Source organism: Melanotaenia boesemani, chromosome 14, assembly GCF_017639745.1.
Source record: "Melanotaenia boesemani isolate fMelBoe1 chromosome 14, fMelBoe1.pri, whole genome shotgun sequence".
Taxonomy (NCBI): Eukaryota; Metazoa; Chordata; class Actinopteri; order Atheriniformes; family Melanotaeniidae; genus Melanotaenia; species Melanotaenia boesemani.
This window is the reverse complement of record NC_055695.1, coordinates 18,029,143-18,046,424: the sequence shown is the minus strand read 5'-3', so window position 1 is coordinate 18,046,424 and position 17,282 is coordinate 18,029,143. Positions and strand designations below refer to the sequence as shown.

Sequence of the window (17,282 nt, the reverse complement as noted above, 5' to 3'; positions counted from 1 at the left end):
CCTACATTTAAAGAAGAGCTATGAAGTGTCCTTCAAGAAGCCTTTCTACTTAAAGCAATTAAAAAACAGCATGCCCTACTACCTATTATACTATTTTTAATTTGTATTTGGTCTTAATTCAGTAAATCACTCCACTTATTTCCTGTTTTTTTTTCTTTTTTTGTCAGTGTGTAAAGAGATGAAGGGTCCATCATTTTATCCACAATGGGGGCAAATCCAGAGAGCAAGTTTTTTTTATTTGTATTCAGCAGACAGAGGGAGAGGGCTTCCCTGTTGGATGCAGTGTTGTTAGTGGTAGCAGGCATTGGCTCATCCTGAGAGTAATCTTACCTCGAACATAAAGGTTAGCTGGAGCAGAATACCGAGTCCCAGCTCTGTTGACTGCCAAGCACTCGTACTTGCCCTGGTCAGACTCCTCACTGTTCTCAATTTGAAGAGCTCCTGAGAATGGAGGCCAAATTATCAGTCAAATCTGCATCACACACATGCACGCACCTACACATATCTTTCGCTCTCTCTTTCACACACACACATCTACACGCACAGTATATACAAGTCTACAGTATTAGAATATGGGGTCTTATTTTTCCTCTCTTTTCTTTTTGTCCCTTTTTTCTAAACTTAAATATTGTTTTTGGAGGCATTCACCTCAAAGTCCAAAAACTTCCTCTGGTACTAATAATATTATGTCATAAACACAAATGGCCTGTGATTCTGACAGAACCATTTAACAGAAGCTGCCTTAAAAGGGCTCAATCTGGACTTTTCTTCTTGAGGAAGATTAGGTTTGATGTTGTAAAGACGCTCCTTTAAGTTTTCCATCAGAGAATCATGACAAGCGTAATTGTAATGCTGTGCAAGAACATGTTGGCTCATTTTAGTTGACGTCTTAATGCTCCTGTTTTTTTTTCGAGCAGTTATTACATGTTACAATAAACGGCTGTAGTTATTTATTTATCTATTTATATTGATCATATTTGGTGTTATTGTACTTATTAGCTGCAATGCTTGTTTTCTGGCTTGGGTTGATATGTTGTTGCAGCTCCAGACTGGTGGCACCTGTGAGGATCAATAAAGCTTATCTGATTTGAGCATTATGTTAGCATTATATTTCTGTCTATTTATACATTACTGAAAAGTCAAAAGACTTTAAGGTTCTTGAACACATAAAAATGGTTGAGGAGCAAATTTATTAAAGCAAAGCTTCTTGGAGTTTTTTCTAAATGTCGAATTACGAGTTTTTTTAAGGATATTAGGAGGCAACATGAATAAAAACCTTAAGTATAATTCTAAACATTTTGGGACATATAATTTAATTTTAAATAAAATATAGAACCCAGCTTTTTAGGTCTATTATATATTAAACATTTTCAGCAGCTGGTTGTCCTGATTTTCACTCTTAACAACACACAGTACTCAAGTGACTACTTATTTATTTGTTTGTTTGTTTATTATCAATTTATTCTAAAAAGTGATGATACAAAATACTTACCTGTCTCCATTATTTACATACATTCATTTAAAATATTTTATAAAAATTTTGTAGCATTAAAAACAGCAACAACAAAAACCCATAATGATTATGTTTAAAGCAAGACTGTATGTTTGGAAATTATATATCAGAAAAGAATGAGAACATATATCATGCATTATGAACAATAGAAAATGTGATAAAATGTTGAAAATGTAAATATTTTAGAACACAATCATGAAATGTAACATTGGTCAACTATCGTTGCAAAAGAAAAAGAAATCTGTGGTTAACATAAAACGCATGTGTACATCCCTGGTAGAACTGTTGCAGATGGTGAGCTCAGGGATGCCAGAAATGGTGGATAATCTAGGAAAACATTTTAGGCCCCCTCCCCCCCTTTCTGACAACACACACATACACACAGACACAAATACAAGCTTAATGCAAACACCAATTCTTTTTTTAAATTTTCAAAAAAGAAAAAAAAGGCAGTCTCTATTCTGTAGCATTTCTATTAACAATAAAAAGGGAAAGATTTTAGTAGAAGTAATATCTTCAAAGACTAATTTCCTAGTATTTAAAATGTTTAAACAATGCTATTATTCGATGCCAGCAACACATTTTTAAAATGTTTGTGGAAAGATAAAGAATGACAGAAAAATTAATATAGCATACAGTAACATTTCAATCAGCAGGCTAATTGGTGACAGGTGAGGGTGTCAAGGTTGGGTATAAAAGGAGCATCCATATTAAGGCCCATTTATGCTCGACACAGAAGACAGATATGCAGACGGATGGACAGTTTCGTCCTTCTCCTGCATCAGTTACGCTCATAATTTGGTCTGTTTTCAGGGAGCTTAACCATCTGCCGCTTGAAGCAGAAGATGGAGCAATGCCACCAGAAATTGCAAGGGAAGTGCTGAGCAGAATAGCTGACATGCAACCAGCAATAGAAACAAACAATAGAAGAAGAAGTGGATCAGGAAGTGAGCAATAAAGCAGAGGAACAACTGCAGAAATGGTGCGAGCTTTCGAAGAAAGACTATGCGAGTGTTTAGGGTGTGTTGGGCTGTTGGGAACAACTTTATAGTAACGTATTACTGCTGCTAAAAGGTGACTGAAACTGACACCGGCTTGCAGGAGTGAACTCTGAACCTAGCACTGCCCACTAGTAGAGGAATTGACTTAACAACCATGGCAGTGCAAAAGACACATGGAAGCATGAGGATGGCGATGTATGACATTTGACAACATTTGAAACGGACGTCACTATTTACGAATGTAAGGGAGCATTAATGGGCCTTAAGTCAACAGCAAGATAATGGCAGTTGTTTAGCCTCTCCAATGCTAACACATATCCACACACAGTCACTGACAGGGGCTCAATAGTCTTATTTTTGTCCCTTCTACTGAATCATATCCAAATGCAGCTTTTTAGTTTTTAAAAAAAAGGTATCATGAATATGAGGTTTATAAAACTACAACCACAAACTGCTGAACAAAAGACATTGTGTGATTAGTGAGACTGGAAACAGATTTCTCCTGCAAAACTGCGAAAATCTGTATAATCAGTTCCCAAATTATTAAAATGTACAATTAAAAGGCAGGGTTATAAACGCAAGAAATCATGCCTCTTACCCGGCTTGTTTCTGAGAAACTGAGTGTCTGCCTAAGGGACTGTAAAGCAAGTATTCAATCCAAAATGATACAAAAAATGTGCAATGACCTTCAGCCTTTTTTTTAAAGGGTTATCACTTTCATTTTTGTCTTACTCTATACTTTCCTTTACAGTCACTGTTTACTTAGCTTTGGGCAACAGCATTACTTAAGGCCTATTAACATATTCCTTTTCAGATATCACCTACAATACCCCATTTAACAATGAATATAAGTTTCCTTTTTCTTTCAAGGTTCTGCAGTTGGTTGCAGTTTTCATGTTCCAGTAGCGTAAAGCATGATGCTGAGCTGATCCAGTAAAGAATACACAAAAAACAGAGTATGTACAGGACTTCTGGTTGCGTTAATCCATCTGCTTTTAAGTTACTCAAAAAAATGTAACATGAACAGATAATGTATGTAAACATGATACCATATGAATGTGTTTATTAGTATATGTCTGGGGCTTACAATCAAATTTATTAAAGTAAAAAAAAGCTAATATGTTTGCCTAAGCAGTTTACCAGTATTATATAACATGTATAATTAAAACCGAAACAAAACATTACACAAATATTTCTTTTGTTAACCACACTTGACAGGCAAAGATACACTTAACACTGTTTGTAGCCAGTCACTGTGTGGATGTCTGGCATAAGGATAAGGCCTTTTCATACATATATGTGACCAATCTTTGTGTCTATTATCAAAGAAATGTCTGGATGCCATCCATCTGTCAGACTACCATCACAAACTGCAGCTGTGATGTTGAATTATTCTCCTCTTACTTCCGTTGTACCCCACATAAACATTTAACCAATTACAACCAAAGACTTTCAGGTTTAAGTCAGTTGAAAAAAAGCCTAAAGTTTTGTTTTTATTTTTAACTTTAACCCATTAAGGCCCGACCCATGAAAAAATGATAAGAATAGTCCATTTTTTTAAAAATATGAGGTCTTTATTTGGCCCTTTAACAAAATGTGAGAAAAAATTAACATTTTTTGGGGGGGATAGCTACCATTTATTACCATGTGATAAATTAAAAAATATTTTAATATGGTTTTCTGCTTCTGGGTATCTATTAGGGGACAGAAGGCAAGTATCAGGTTGTGTTCAACAGGATTTAAAATGAAGCAAATGTCTCAAAACTGTATGTGACAAATATGTCACGTCAGGCTCTTATGGTTAAATAGTCAAATCAATGACTTTTGCTTTGTTTGTAAACTTTTGAAGAAATGTCAATCATTAAATAAAATGATCTTCTGCTTTAGGTATAAATGACAGACTAACTTCATGCTTATAAAATCAGCAGTAGTTGAGTTGGACCAACAAACCCCCCCTAACAACTAAAATAGGACCCAAAATATGCTGCCAGTCAAAAGTTTGGATACACTCTCCTATTAAATCAAATCGGTAAAATTGTCCAAACCTTTGACTGGTACTGTATATGCTGATGACCTGGTACTGTTGTATATTGTGCAAAAAATTTGAGTTAAATTTTAGTTTAAAATCTTCTATTGATCCATCAAATCACTCTGAAATTGATCCTAATATATGGTTTGTCACTATTTGGGTCATCATGGCTGTGTTGTAAACTCCAGGATGGAGTGGAATAAGAGCAATAATTATCATACTCCATCAGTAATTGTTCTTGTACCATGAATGTAAAGTGTGAACATCAACAATACAAGTTATTACGTAATACGTTTCCTGTCCATCGGTCACTGTTGTCTTTAAACCAGGTATTACATCATCTGTTAACCTGCTAAATCTTTTTAATTTGAAAGCATTTATGTCTGTAGAAAATGTGAACCACCTTTTCATTTCTTCCAAGACCATACACATCTTTGAAAGGTTATGTTTTGATATGTCAGAGCAGACAAAAAGTACAGAAAGCTGAGAATGAGGACACACTGACATGGCAAGAAGGACGATGGTAGTAGAAGAATGGAGGCAATGAGTAGAAGAGAAGGATGAATGGATATTTTCTGTGCCCAGCATTCTTACCTCTTATTGGTGTACCACCTGTGAGGTAATATGAATGCAAATAAGATTAAAGATAACCATTAGTAAATAGAGAACAGGTGAAACAACGAAAGACAAGGATATCAGGAAAGCAGAGAAGAAGAAAAAAAAAGCATAGATAAGAGAAGCTGCTAGTCTCGCCACAAAAAAGTCTTCTTATTCATGTAAAGATATATTTGTTTTGTCTAACAAGGCTGACAAATAAACATAATGATCACTTCCAACCAAAAATAATTTCATAAATGCTGATTGAGAAAAATATATTCCTGGTGAATATATTTCCATCAGTATAAATCTGATTAATTTTCCTTCAGTGTAAATCTGGACAGCATCATAAATGTATTTAATTTGTGTGTCATTACCCAAATTTTAACTGAGACTCAACTGTCAGCTCTTTACACTCCTTTTCCAGCCTGATTGTAACATTGCCTCTACTTTCACCAAATTCAGTATGGGAGTAGAATGGATTTTCTAAACTATTGGAGTTTGAAATAAGCCTGAAAATTCACAGCAAAAATGAGTTTGAAAGTAGCATTATACCCTGCCTGTGAGGCTGGTTGGCTGAGCATTAGTACTCTCCACAACACTTGCCAACTGTTTTTAGTAAACATAAAAGTCCCTTACTTTCATTTTTTCCTAGAAAGCTGTTGACTAGCCAGCTCCTGATCCTTATTCACCATTAGGAGCCCTATTATTTGTATTTTTCCCTCCAGCATCGTTCCAGGCAGAAAAAACAAACACTGATTGTCGCTTTGAATCAACATATAAACCTTTTGTAAAAGATATTATGATTTTTTCAATACAAGATAAGTGAATCCTGCTGTCAGGCTCCAAAATGAGAATAATGTATTATTATTTATTATTTATTATAATAATAATAATAATTATTATTATTATTATTATTATTAATATTATTATTATTATTATTACAGCAGCCAAGCTATGACATATTTAAATATAAGATATATATATATATATATTGTTTTTTTTTCTTAATTATATAATTTGAGTCATTTGAAATGTCATCTGTGTTTCCTCTGTGCAAAATTCAAGGTATAATAAGCTCAAATAATATCTAAACAAGATTTTTTATTGTCTGTTTTTTCCCCAATAATGATAATGCAAAATATGATCACAAAATATTTGCTTTATCAATTAAAATCAATGAATTTGCAGCTTGCAGTTGCAGTTGTGTTATTTCACAATATACAATATTTTGTAAAGAAAAATGTAAAAAATGAAAAAAAGCAGCTCATTACATATAAATATGAAAAAATAAATAAAGGGGAAAAAGACATTCAGAAGCATGCTCCTCTAAATAATTTAAGCCATATTATGTCACAGAAGGAGTTGTCCCTGCTTTGGCATTTTTGTTTTGTTTGTTTGTTCTAGCTGTGATGAGATGTGTGAGATGGTCTTTTAATTCTCATCATTGCAAATTAATGTACCTTCTAATGGCGTTAAATTTCATGGCTGGCTCAACTTTATGCAGGTGATTAAACAGGATGTCATTTATTATAACTCTAAATGTAGTAATAGGTGACGCTAATTTTACACAGGAGCAGAAAGCACACTAAGATTTAATGAAGTTCCATATAAGGAGTAGAAGTTTTATCTATGTGAGACAAATAATGAATGATGCTAACTGCTTGTAGCCGTCACTGTGCCCATATTAACCTGGCACCAGTGCGAAACACAAACAGATATGGTAAAGAAAAAGTGAGGACTCCAGCTTGAGATGGGAATCTTGATCTGGTATTTGGCTCATAGCATTACAAACAGATAACTAACACTAGTAACCCACCGGTACCAATGGCTTAGTTCTCCAACAATTGTCTTTTTTTTTGTTTTTTTTAACCACAATTTAATTTCCATTATTTGTCTTAATTCTTGTTATTTCCTGGTCTCGTTGACATCTAGCAGGCTCATATTTATAACACCATGATCTGTCCCGTGTGTGTGCATTTGCATTTTTGGAGGAAACATTCTGGGTCTAATCATATCATTAAACAAGTCCTACCATGGCCACTTTCCCAATGTTTTTATTTCCCCTATAACATACTTCTTGCTACATGTTCCCACACTTTAAGTCACTGGGTTTGCTAACCTGTTGATACATTACCCCACATTTTGACTTGTGCATTTTAACTTTTGACTTGTGTTTTATGACTTTGATTAATTAACTGCCATATTTATTACATGAGATATTGCTTGATGACAACTATAAAGATCATGTATGTATAATTAATGTTACCCCTACATTACACGGTTAAACTATTCAAGTTTTCCTGAATCTAAAAGTAAATGTGAAGCAGAATACTCCCAACAATTACATTTTATTTGACATCCCAAAGAATTTAAGCTAGCTGTGGTTAGGTATATAACAGCTGTACAAACAGCAGATATGTGAATAATTTGTGGTTCAACTCCTCAACTCCACCTTAGACAGTTTGAAAAGATGTAAAAAATAGTATTAAAAAGTTCATTTTAAAAGAGAGACAACAATTATTTTTTATCTAAATTTGATCTTCATCAGGTCATAAGTGACTTGATAAAGGTTCAAACTGGATCAAAATGTTGTAACTTCTGGTGGTGAAAGTGGTGGTTACTATGCAGATACCTGAATCTGGATAATAAACCAAACGCTCTTAGTTTGACAAGAAAACAAAGTGTCAGATTTGTGGTGAGAGATAGCAGAAGGGGTGCACTGGAAGCTGTGTGGCCCCTGGGAATTTGATAAAGGGCACATCAGCAGCTTCCAGATGGTGACACTGGACAATAATGAGATATGCCATGACTCCTCCGACGCCTGTCTGGCAGCTACTGTACATAAATCCTACACTTCAAACGAAATCAGGGTGTCATGGCAAATTTCAGGGTTCATTGTGAAAAATAATAGGCACTTTATTATATTTTCACAATGTTTGGATTGGAAGAATTCATTTTCTGTCAGTGACCATCAAAAGAGTTTATATGGTTTTACTGGACTGTATCTTTATAGTATATATCCAGGAATTTGTACCAACTCCGCGTATGTATTAAACTTTGTGTGTATGGCTATCCACTCAATTTCAGATATTCTTGTTTTTTCCTAATACAATGAAACAATCGAAAAATCAATCAGAACATTTAATTTTCTGTTAAAATGGCCCTTGACCCATTATCACAGGTGTGACATACAGTAAGGTGTGTAAAAAAGAAGAAAGTCACAGATTAAGCTCAACATCTGTAATTATCTGCACACTGTACATCCTGTAAGATTGACCATATTTCATTTGCTCCGATTTCAACCATTTTAAAATTCCTCTCTTGCAAGGCCCCCAATATTCTGAAACTGCAGTGTTACATCATATTAGTGCCCCTGTAAGAGCCTGAACAATGCATCATCATCAGTGAATACTGAATGATGGACAGCTTTATTAACATATATTTTAATAATCAAGATGGGGCAACAGCTTATTGGGATCTTAATAAGGAAAGATGGTGACTCTTCAGACAGCTGGAAGCATCTTCAACACGCAACCAGCAAGTGTTCATTAATTTCTCTGTGGGAGTTGAAAGCTAGCCACTGTTGTTGCAGGTCTGTAGCATCAGTATGCTGTGAAGCTGAGCTCAATCTGAGGGTACTTCTTCAAAACTAAAAAAAATGGAGTACTTCATTGATGATATACATTTATAATCAGGAAAAATATACACCTCCCTATGTAACACTGTTGGATTTATTTGGTATCAACGGTAAGAGAAAGCAAATAGTAATGAATAACTTGAATTCCAACATTACTAAATAACACAAAAAATAATCCGATGCAAAAGTAATTCAATATATTATCTCTGAAACATGTTACACCCAACACTGCTCACCACAATGCAAAATAACTACTCAGGGACAGCTCAAGGAACACAAAGAGCCCATGACATCAAAACAGCCTCAAATTTTTCCAAGTGTTTTTCAAATTCATTAAAAATGACCAACGAAGACCTAAACTGCAACTCAACTTGTCAAATTCTATGCAAATTGTGATGAAATTCTGCCGAGCAGAGATCTGTGTGAGGACAGGTTGAGAAGAAATGCTTTACCTGAACGCAGCTGTTTTATTCGCCCATTGCTACTGCCAATGTCCACAGGCACAAAATCTTTGAACCAATGGATCTCTGGGTCAGGGTTTCCACTTGCTGCACACAGCATTGTAGCAGTACGTGTTCTCTCCACAACTTTCAGCTGGGGCCCCATGTCTATAGTTGGAAAACCATGGGGTATCTGGTCCTCTGTGACAAACACACACAGACAAACATTAGATACCGTTACTACTACCTTGAGTTAATAATCAGGTCCAGTTTCACAGCTGGCTGGCACCTCATTTCTAATACCCTTGTGTAAGCTTTTAACTTTTCTAGGGAGGTGTAATAGTGTGATACCCTTTTAGTTAAAGCAAACTCTCTGTTTCCCATTTTAAAAAAGCAAAATGGAAGTTTTTTTTTTGTTTTTGTTTTTCTTTTAACTACCCCAGCAGCCTCTGTTAAGGTGATTGGCAAGTTATCCCGAGTCTTCTAATAGAGGACGTGCTCGCCAAATTAAGGAGATCTTCAAAGTGCTCCTTCCACTGCTCAACACTATCCCCAGTTTGGGCATAAATTAGCTTAATTAGTCGTAACTGCTCTCTCCTGTAAGTGAGACCGTACATTACTGATAGATGCATTCTTATTTTTGATTTCACACCCTCAAATCCTTCATTTACATCTGTATTACATGATGCATTGGCTATAGCTTATAGGTCAGGCCATTGTTCCAAGGTCAGGGATTCATAGGTTAGTGTTGAGTGGCTTAACAAAACAAACAAACAACAAAAATCCCTTGAAAATGGTCAGGTAGAAGAAATAGACTTAAAATGAGTGACGTGTGTAAACAGCTTTAACTATGAAATCTCTTCAGTTGTAAGTGAGGTGAGGGCAGAAGTCTGATCTTACCTTCTAAGACGGTAAGCTTGGCACTGGTATTGATCTCTCCCACACTATTGGAAGCTGTGCATTCATAAATGGCTTCATCACGGTGGGTCCTCAAAGGCTGGATACGTAGCACTGAGCCAGACCCATCATCAAACTCAGTCACCTGACCAGATAAAAGCAGAGAGCATCATTACCAGTATCATTATATAAATCAATGTCTTTTTGCCGTTTAGCTGTAGTCGGGTACAATAGTTTCTATAATTACTGCTTGTTCTTTCATCAAAGCAAAGAAAAGTTGGAATGAAACTGAGGAATAGTGTCTAAATCATTTGTTTTATAGTCAGTTAGAAATTATTCTGATGTTCTCTGGAATAAGCATTCCCCTCTGAATGTGGTTCACCATTCACCATTCAGTGACATTTTGGCTGACAGCGACATGATTTGAGGTAATTGGTCTAATCTTATTTTTCAGTTGTACTATTATATACTCTAAGATATCTGGGATTCTATTGCATTGGTTGGTGTACAGTTGTAAATCATAAATAGCTCAATAAAATGTCTAGTACTCTGGGTAAAATCCTAACACACTAATCTGCAAACATATGCAAAACCAACTCATTTCCATCATGACTAAACAGCCTGAGTCTAAGTATTGACTGGAAATGGAACACTGAAGACGGGATAGAGCTGACTCTACTTCTTGAGGAAGCTGAGATCGTTCAACATCTGCACCAAGATGTTGTATATATTCTATAAGTCTGTTGTAGAAAGTGCAATCTGCTTTAGAGCCATCTGAACCAGAGACAGAGAAAAAGCTGAATAAACTCATCAAAAAAGCTGGTTCTGTGCTAGGGACTGATCTAGAGCTTGTAGAGATGATCGTACAGAGAAAAAGGCTGCAGAGCTGGTGAACAGCACACTCTCTGCACAGCACTGTGAGGAAACAACAGCTCTGTTAGTCAGTAGCTTCTTTGGTTAACTACAACAAGTAACAGTGCTAATAAACACAGAATAATATGAGTGCTTATAATGACGAATGACTAATTGAACTAGAAAAGTTTTTTTTGTAGAATTATATTGTGGAATCAACTCCAGCTCATAACTACTTCATTAAACAGCATTAAATTATCATTGAATCAGGAGTTAAGTGAAGCGATACCTGATAAAATAGGGTCTGAGGTACTCAGGAGGGTGCATACCTCATCTATTTATGCTCATCATAGCCTCATGTAATGTTAAATTGTGTTCAGATCTCCCTGCATTAAAATATGGTTATAAAGTTGTGGACCAAACTCATGCCCCCAAATTTTGGCTTTGTCCATCATGTACTGGAAAGATATCTTTACTACACTCTGTGAGTGCTTCCATTATAATACACATAATGTGATGGGTTTGCATACTGGGAAAGAAGTTTGTTTTTTTTGTTTTTTTCAATCAAAATGGCTGGCACACCAATAACTAAATTTCGAGAGGACAAGACAGCAAAATATTCTTTATCTATTGCTATTTTCACCATGATAATTGTATATAATATTGTTTATTATATATTATAGAACATGTCAATATAAATATTTTACTCCTGAAACATTTTAATTATTTCTGTTTTTAAATACTACACCAGGACCTCTTTGTTGTATTTAGTGACTCAACAGTGTTGTAGGAAAAAGAAGTGAAGCAGGGAGGATTTTATACCAAAAAGGAAAAGGATGAGTTTTATCCTGGGATAGGAGGAGATAGTGAATAAGAATCCATCCATCTGAGATGGAGTAAGTGTAGCATGAGCAGAGAAGCCTGGGCTTCCTTTTCCCCAGCCATTTCACCAAACACATCTGGGGGGATTGTATGGCTTTCCCAGACTGGCTGAGAGACACAGTCCCTCCAGTCCAGTATTCCCTGGGCCCTCCTCCCTGTGGGACATGCAGAAAACCTCACCAGGCAGGGAGGCATTTTGAACAGAACTGGTGACAAAGAGCAGCCTTGAAGGAGTCAAACTCTCACTGGAAACGTATCTGAGTTGCTGCCGGCAATGTGGACCATGGTGTGACACCAGTCAAAAAGGGACCAGAAAGACCTTGTTAAGGGCCTGGTACTTCATACCCCATAAACACTCCCTGCAGGACTTAGTCAAACATCTTCTCCAGTCTAGAAAACATGTGTAGATTGGTTGGGTAACACCCATGCACCTTCCAGAACCCGGATGAGATTGTAGACCTAGTCCACCATTCCACAACCAGAACCAAATCCAAACTGCTTCACCTAATCTGAGGTTCAACTAAAGGAACTTTCTCTCCTAGAGCCAGATCACCACTGTGGCTGGGTGTGAGCCCCCTACTTGGAACACACTCTCTGGTATCTAATTAATGTATCTGGTTCTATTATCATACTAGAATATTACTCTGTTATTTTCATGTGCTATTATTATTGAACATGTGCAAATTGCCTAAAAAATATCTGATGGGTTAATATCACTCAAAAGCCATAATTTGCTCATTTTCTAAATTCAGTTGTACTTAAAAACTAAAATCGTCCTATTGTCCACTATAGTTGACATGCTGCAAAATGAAAAAAAAAAAGTAAGGTGTTTTGTTAGGTCCATTTAGTTTGTAAATCATACACACACCAAAAAAAAAAAAAAAAAAGAAGAAATTGAAAACAATTTTTGAAAACTTTCTTTTGTTCTTAGGTGGTTGAAATAAGATATGTAATGGTCTTGCTGCATATAGAGAAGTATAGAGCTTCAGAGATCTGGGGACAGCTCACAGGTTATACCTCAAAGCGCTGAGAACTGACTTTCTTCCCCTTTTTCATCCAAGTGATCCGAGGTTTGGGGTCTCCCACGGCCTGACAAACGAATGATGCCACTCCTCCCGAAATCCCCGTTTGATCATCTGGGGATTTCATGAAGCTCGGCATGCCTAAGGGAAAAACAGCAAGACAAAAATGACAGCAAGAAGAGGTCAAACTGAACAGCCTGGATCAGACTCCCGAGTAAGAAAAACCTACAGAAGTCCTGAAAGGCAAGTAAAAAAATAATAATAATGATCATTTGGATGGTTGTCCATCTTTTGGTGCTTACCCAAAAGTTGGTCAACCATCCAAATTAATTTTCCTTCTGACTGTGAGACTTGTGAGCAGGTGAATGAATGAATGAATGAATAAATGAATCAATGAATCAACGAATCAATGATTAATGAAAATGAATGTACTGTAGTAGCTAAACCATATGACTGGAAATTTTATTTACAGGTAGATTTTTTTCTCACATAAAATGGTGGAAAAAAATTGTGTTGACATTCAGTTCAACTCTTTGTTTTTGTATTTTGCCAGAAGAAGGAGTTGAAACGAGCCGTTGCCCTTGAGTGAAGCCACCTTAAAGTGGACCTGGCATGATCATTTCCACTCCTAGACTAACTTTATAGCTATAATAACTTCAAATAGCAAATGCAGAGGGAAAGTTTTCTATCCCCATGCTATCCCTGACAACAAGCAGATATGGCAGGAGTGGTTGATTTTCTGGGAGTATGATCAGGGATGGAACTTTGAACTAGCTTTTGTAAAGTGTGGGCATGCATAAAACCTCATGACTGAGATGACACTGGTCACAAGATAGGGTAAAAAAGGGTTACCCTCTGTTATTTCGTAGGTTTTACATAAAGAACATAATAGAAAATCATCTCATCAGCTCTTAAAACTGGAGGAAAGACATTTCAAGAGTCTTAGAAAACCCTTCCAGACAGAGTTCAAACTCATAAAATCTTGTGATGGAACCTTATGAGAGCTGTGTAAAAAGAAAATGCTCAAATCAACACCAAACCAAAACAAGTAAAATGGGTCAAATCACAGAAAGTGATTTCTTGAAGTAAATTACTATTAAAGGTTTTTCCACATGCTCCCACGTCCACACAACAATGAGTTTTATTGTCTGGACATTTTGTTCACATACAACCGGTGTTTTGGGAGCCTGAAAATTATAATTTTATAAATTAGGTCAGAATGAATAAATCTGAAATGTAGTCGTATCTCATACACATCTTTCCTGAACCGATGACCCCATAGCTCCACCTCTCCCTTAACTCGTACGCGTAAACCCTGCCAACGGCTACAACATCGGTGGATTACAGTGTTGCATTCATGCTGCGGAAGCTGTTATCATGACCTGGCTTTTACAGCAAAATCAGTTTACTTTATATGTTTGTTTAGATTACACATTGCACATGTTTCATATCTTATTATCACACATACAAGTTAGCAGCAACATCAACACAGAGCTAATATGCACTGCTCGCAATAAGTTAGAAATATTCAACAATCAGGTGAAAGGTACAGAAAATATAAAATTTTCATGCTACATAGATATTATATCATGAAAGTTTTCAAGCAGAATCATTCAGTGGTAATTTCTTCATTTTAAACAATTATTTTAAACCAAAGCTAAAAACTTTGTTACTTGTCATTTGTTAGGTGTTGTTTTGGTCTTACAATGTCAAAATGAAGAGGACTGTTTTGAATACAAGTTGTGCTTGAACCAAAGCATTTAATGGTCAATTCGTGGTTCAGAGCAAAAGGTTATATTGCATGTTGGGTACATTCTGACATCATACAAAAAGCCAAATATCCCTGAATTTTGATGCAAAGAAAGATGAAAATAAACGTCAAACTTCACACAGACTAAATTAACTATTTACACTAGAAGAATTGATCCACTGTGTGACAATCATCCACTTGCTCTTGTAAATAGAATAGAATACAATAGAATAGAATTTTATTAATCCCCAAAAAAGGAAATTAGTTCTATATAATATCAATAAACAACTCTAAACCTGTGAGTGTGAAATTTAGAGGTATTGGGTATTGTGTAACAGTATAATGGGAGAAGTGAGTTAAAACAAACATATGATGTGGAATATTTTATTTCTGATTATGTCTTTTGGAATAATTCAGTTAATCCATAAATATGAGCCTAGTATGAGGCGCAGTGATGTTCACCATTCTTAGGGCATATTCACACTGGCGCAGTGTGGTCCGCTTTAAACAAACCCTGCTCCACTTCTACGAAAAGCCTGACCCGGGTTTCGATTTACTTGCAAATGAAGTTTGGTACAGTGCGCTGATAGTAGGAAAGCAAACGGTTCATCCAGTGGACCAACAAGATGACGTGACATAGGATGTGATGTACTGCAGCATGTCAGACTCGCTGCCTATCCTGCTGCTTGTACTGGACAAACTCTTGTGAAAATCGTATTAGGTTTAAACACCAAAGTAAAAAAAGAAACCCCCAAACTGAATACATTTATTGTTGCTCCATTATGGCGTTATTATTGTGCCTCATTCCAGCTGTGCCACAATTCCAACCAATCACAGGCTTGGACAAAGTTTTCCTGATGGCTGCTTTGCTGCGTCGTGATAACGCTGTAAAAGATGATTTCTAAGGTCAAGAGAAGCTTGCAAGATTTAGATGCTTCCCTGTTTTAAAACACCTGATTCAAGTGAAAGAGTCACTTAGCCAAACTTGATCAGCTGTTGGATCCATTTAATAATAATCAGATGTTTTTGTTGTGACTAAAACTTTGACCTTCCATTGATAAATCAATGCAAACATAAAAATGTGAGTTGGAATTTTCCCTTTTCTTTCAGTTGGAAAGATAATTAATTTTCTCAGAGATGCTTCTAACATCTATAACCAATAACCAATGTAGATAAGTAGAAAATAATGTTAGATTAATTAATCAATGTGAAAATTGTGATGTGAAATATAAATACAACCATTAATTGTCTGTTTTTCAGTCACACAATACACCTAACCAATGAAGCTTATTGCTCGGTAAATCCGTTAACATGAGCTGATCTGTGAGCTGAATGGATAGTATTAGTACTCACTTTCTGCGTGAGAAGGCAGAACTAGTCTAGCCAGCAGTAGTACAAGAAGGACTGCCATGGTGAAAGGTACCAGCCTTCTAAGGTCCATGTCTGACTGCTGGTACACTCTCCTCCAGCCCTACCACTGGTGTTAATCAGCTTTTACCCTCCCAGTCATCAGATTCATCGGATGAGACCTGCAAAGACAAAAGAAAAATGGTTTTCAATTTAAACTTCTTTTTACTCAGCATTTATCAAGCATACAGTACTAGTCAAAAGTCTGGACACTGGTTTATTTTCGATGAGTAGACGTGTCCAAAACTTTTGACTGGTTCTGTTTCAAAAAAGATTTTTAAGCAAGAATAAATATGTCAACATTTATTAATTAAAGCAAAACTCATCAAATAGTTTTCATATTTTTTCTTATTTTTACATGTAGGAGGCTAATAAAAGAATAAATGTGATCTCTATCGGTTATACCGGTCAGTACTGGTAGTGTTTTGGATTAACTGAAAGGATATCAAGGAATTGTTTGGACAGCCAACTAAAATATCACCCCAGTGATCCAGCGCAGTTTATTTCAATTCAATTCAATTCAATTCAATTCAATTCAATTCAATTTTATTTGTACTACTGTTTCTGAAAGCATTTTTAAAGATACAACCCCAACCAGTCCAACTACAATTCAGTTCACTGTAATTAATCTAACTGTAACCCAGTTAAATCAGATTCATTTTAACTGTGTTAATATGAAGCTAATTCATTAAAAGTTGTCAATGGACAGCATTGAATCTTCTCTTTAGTTTAAACCCCTGCACTGAGCAGTGTAGGATTGAGAGGACAAGACAGAGGGGTCAACAAGCACCATAGCTTTAGGTTGAGGATACTTGCAGCAAAAGAACACAAGTTGATGACAAAAATAAAATTATTTATTTATACAAGTAGAATAAAGAGGGAGGAGAGGAGTTCAGTGCATTATGGGATTTCACTAAAGACAGTACTAAGTATAAGCTCAAAGATAGTGAAAGTGTCTGTCTCCTCAGCCCAAACTGGGAGCTGGTTCCACAGTGAGGGGCCTAATAAGTAAAGGCTCTGCCTCCCTTTCTTTAGGGCACATTCACACTAGGATAGTTTGGGAGACTTGGCTTGATTGGGTGGGGAATTCAAAAAAATTTCACACATTCCTCTAGTTTGGTTTGCTTTCATACTACACTTTACTCAAGCGGACCAAGAAGAAAAACAAAAAGGAGAATAAGTCTGTAATTTAAGTAACTTATTAGTTTCCTCTGGCTTAGATCAATTAATCTGGACCCCGATCCCCCGGCAC

The 17,282-nt window shown here is 36.0% G+C and overlaps 1 protein-coding gene across 6 annotated transcripts in view; it reads right to left on the bottom strand.

The window, feature by feature from the left end:
* The window catches only part of LOC121652746 (receptor-type tyrosine-protein phosphatase F-like), a 68,342-nt gene that overhangs the window by 33,070 nt on the left and 17,990 nt on the right, over positions 1-17,282 (bottom strand). For 3 of the 6 annotated variants that reach the window (XM_042005705.1, XM_042005704.1, XM_042005706.1), the window contains 6 exons: positions 15,977-16,152; positions 12,869-13,014; positions 10,121-10,262; positions 9,233-9,421; positions 5,138-5,155; positions 331-441 (listed from right to left, as the gene is read on the bottom strand). In XM_042005705.1, the coding sequence (XP_041861639.1) occupies positions 331-441; positions 5,138-5,155; positions 9,233-9,421; positions 10,121-10,262; positions 12,869-13,014; positions 15,977-16,064 (694 nt within the window). In that variant the 5' untranslated portion in view covers positions 16,065-16,152. The remainder of the gene's footprint in view (positions 1-330; positions 442-5,137; positions 5,156-9,232; positions 9,422-10,120; positions 10,263-12,868; positions 13,015-15,976; positions 16,153-17,282) is intronic. The other 3 variants (XM_042005707.1, XM_042005709.1, XM_042005710.1) reach the window with 1 other exon arrangement.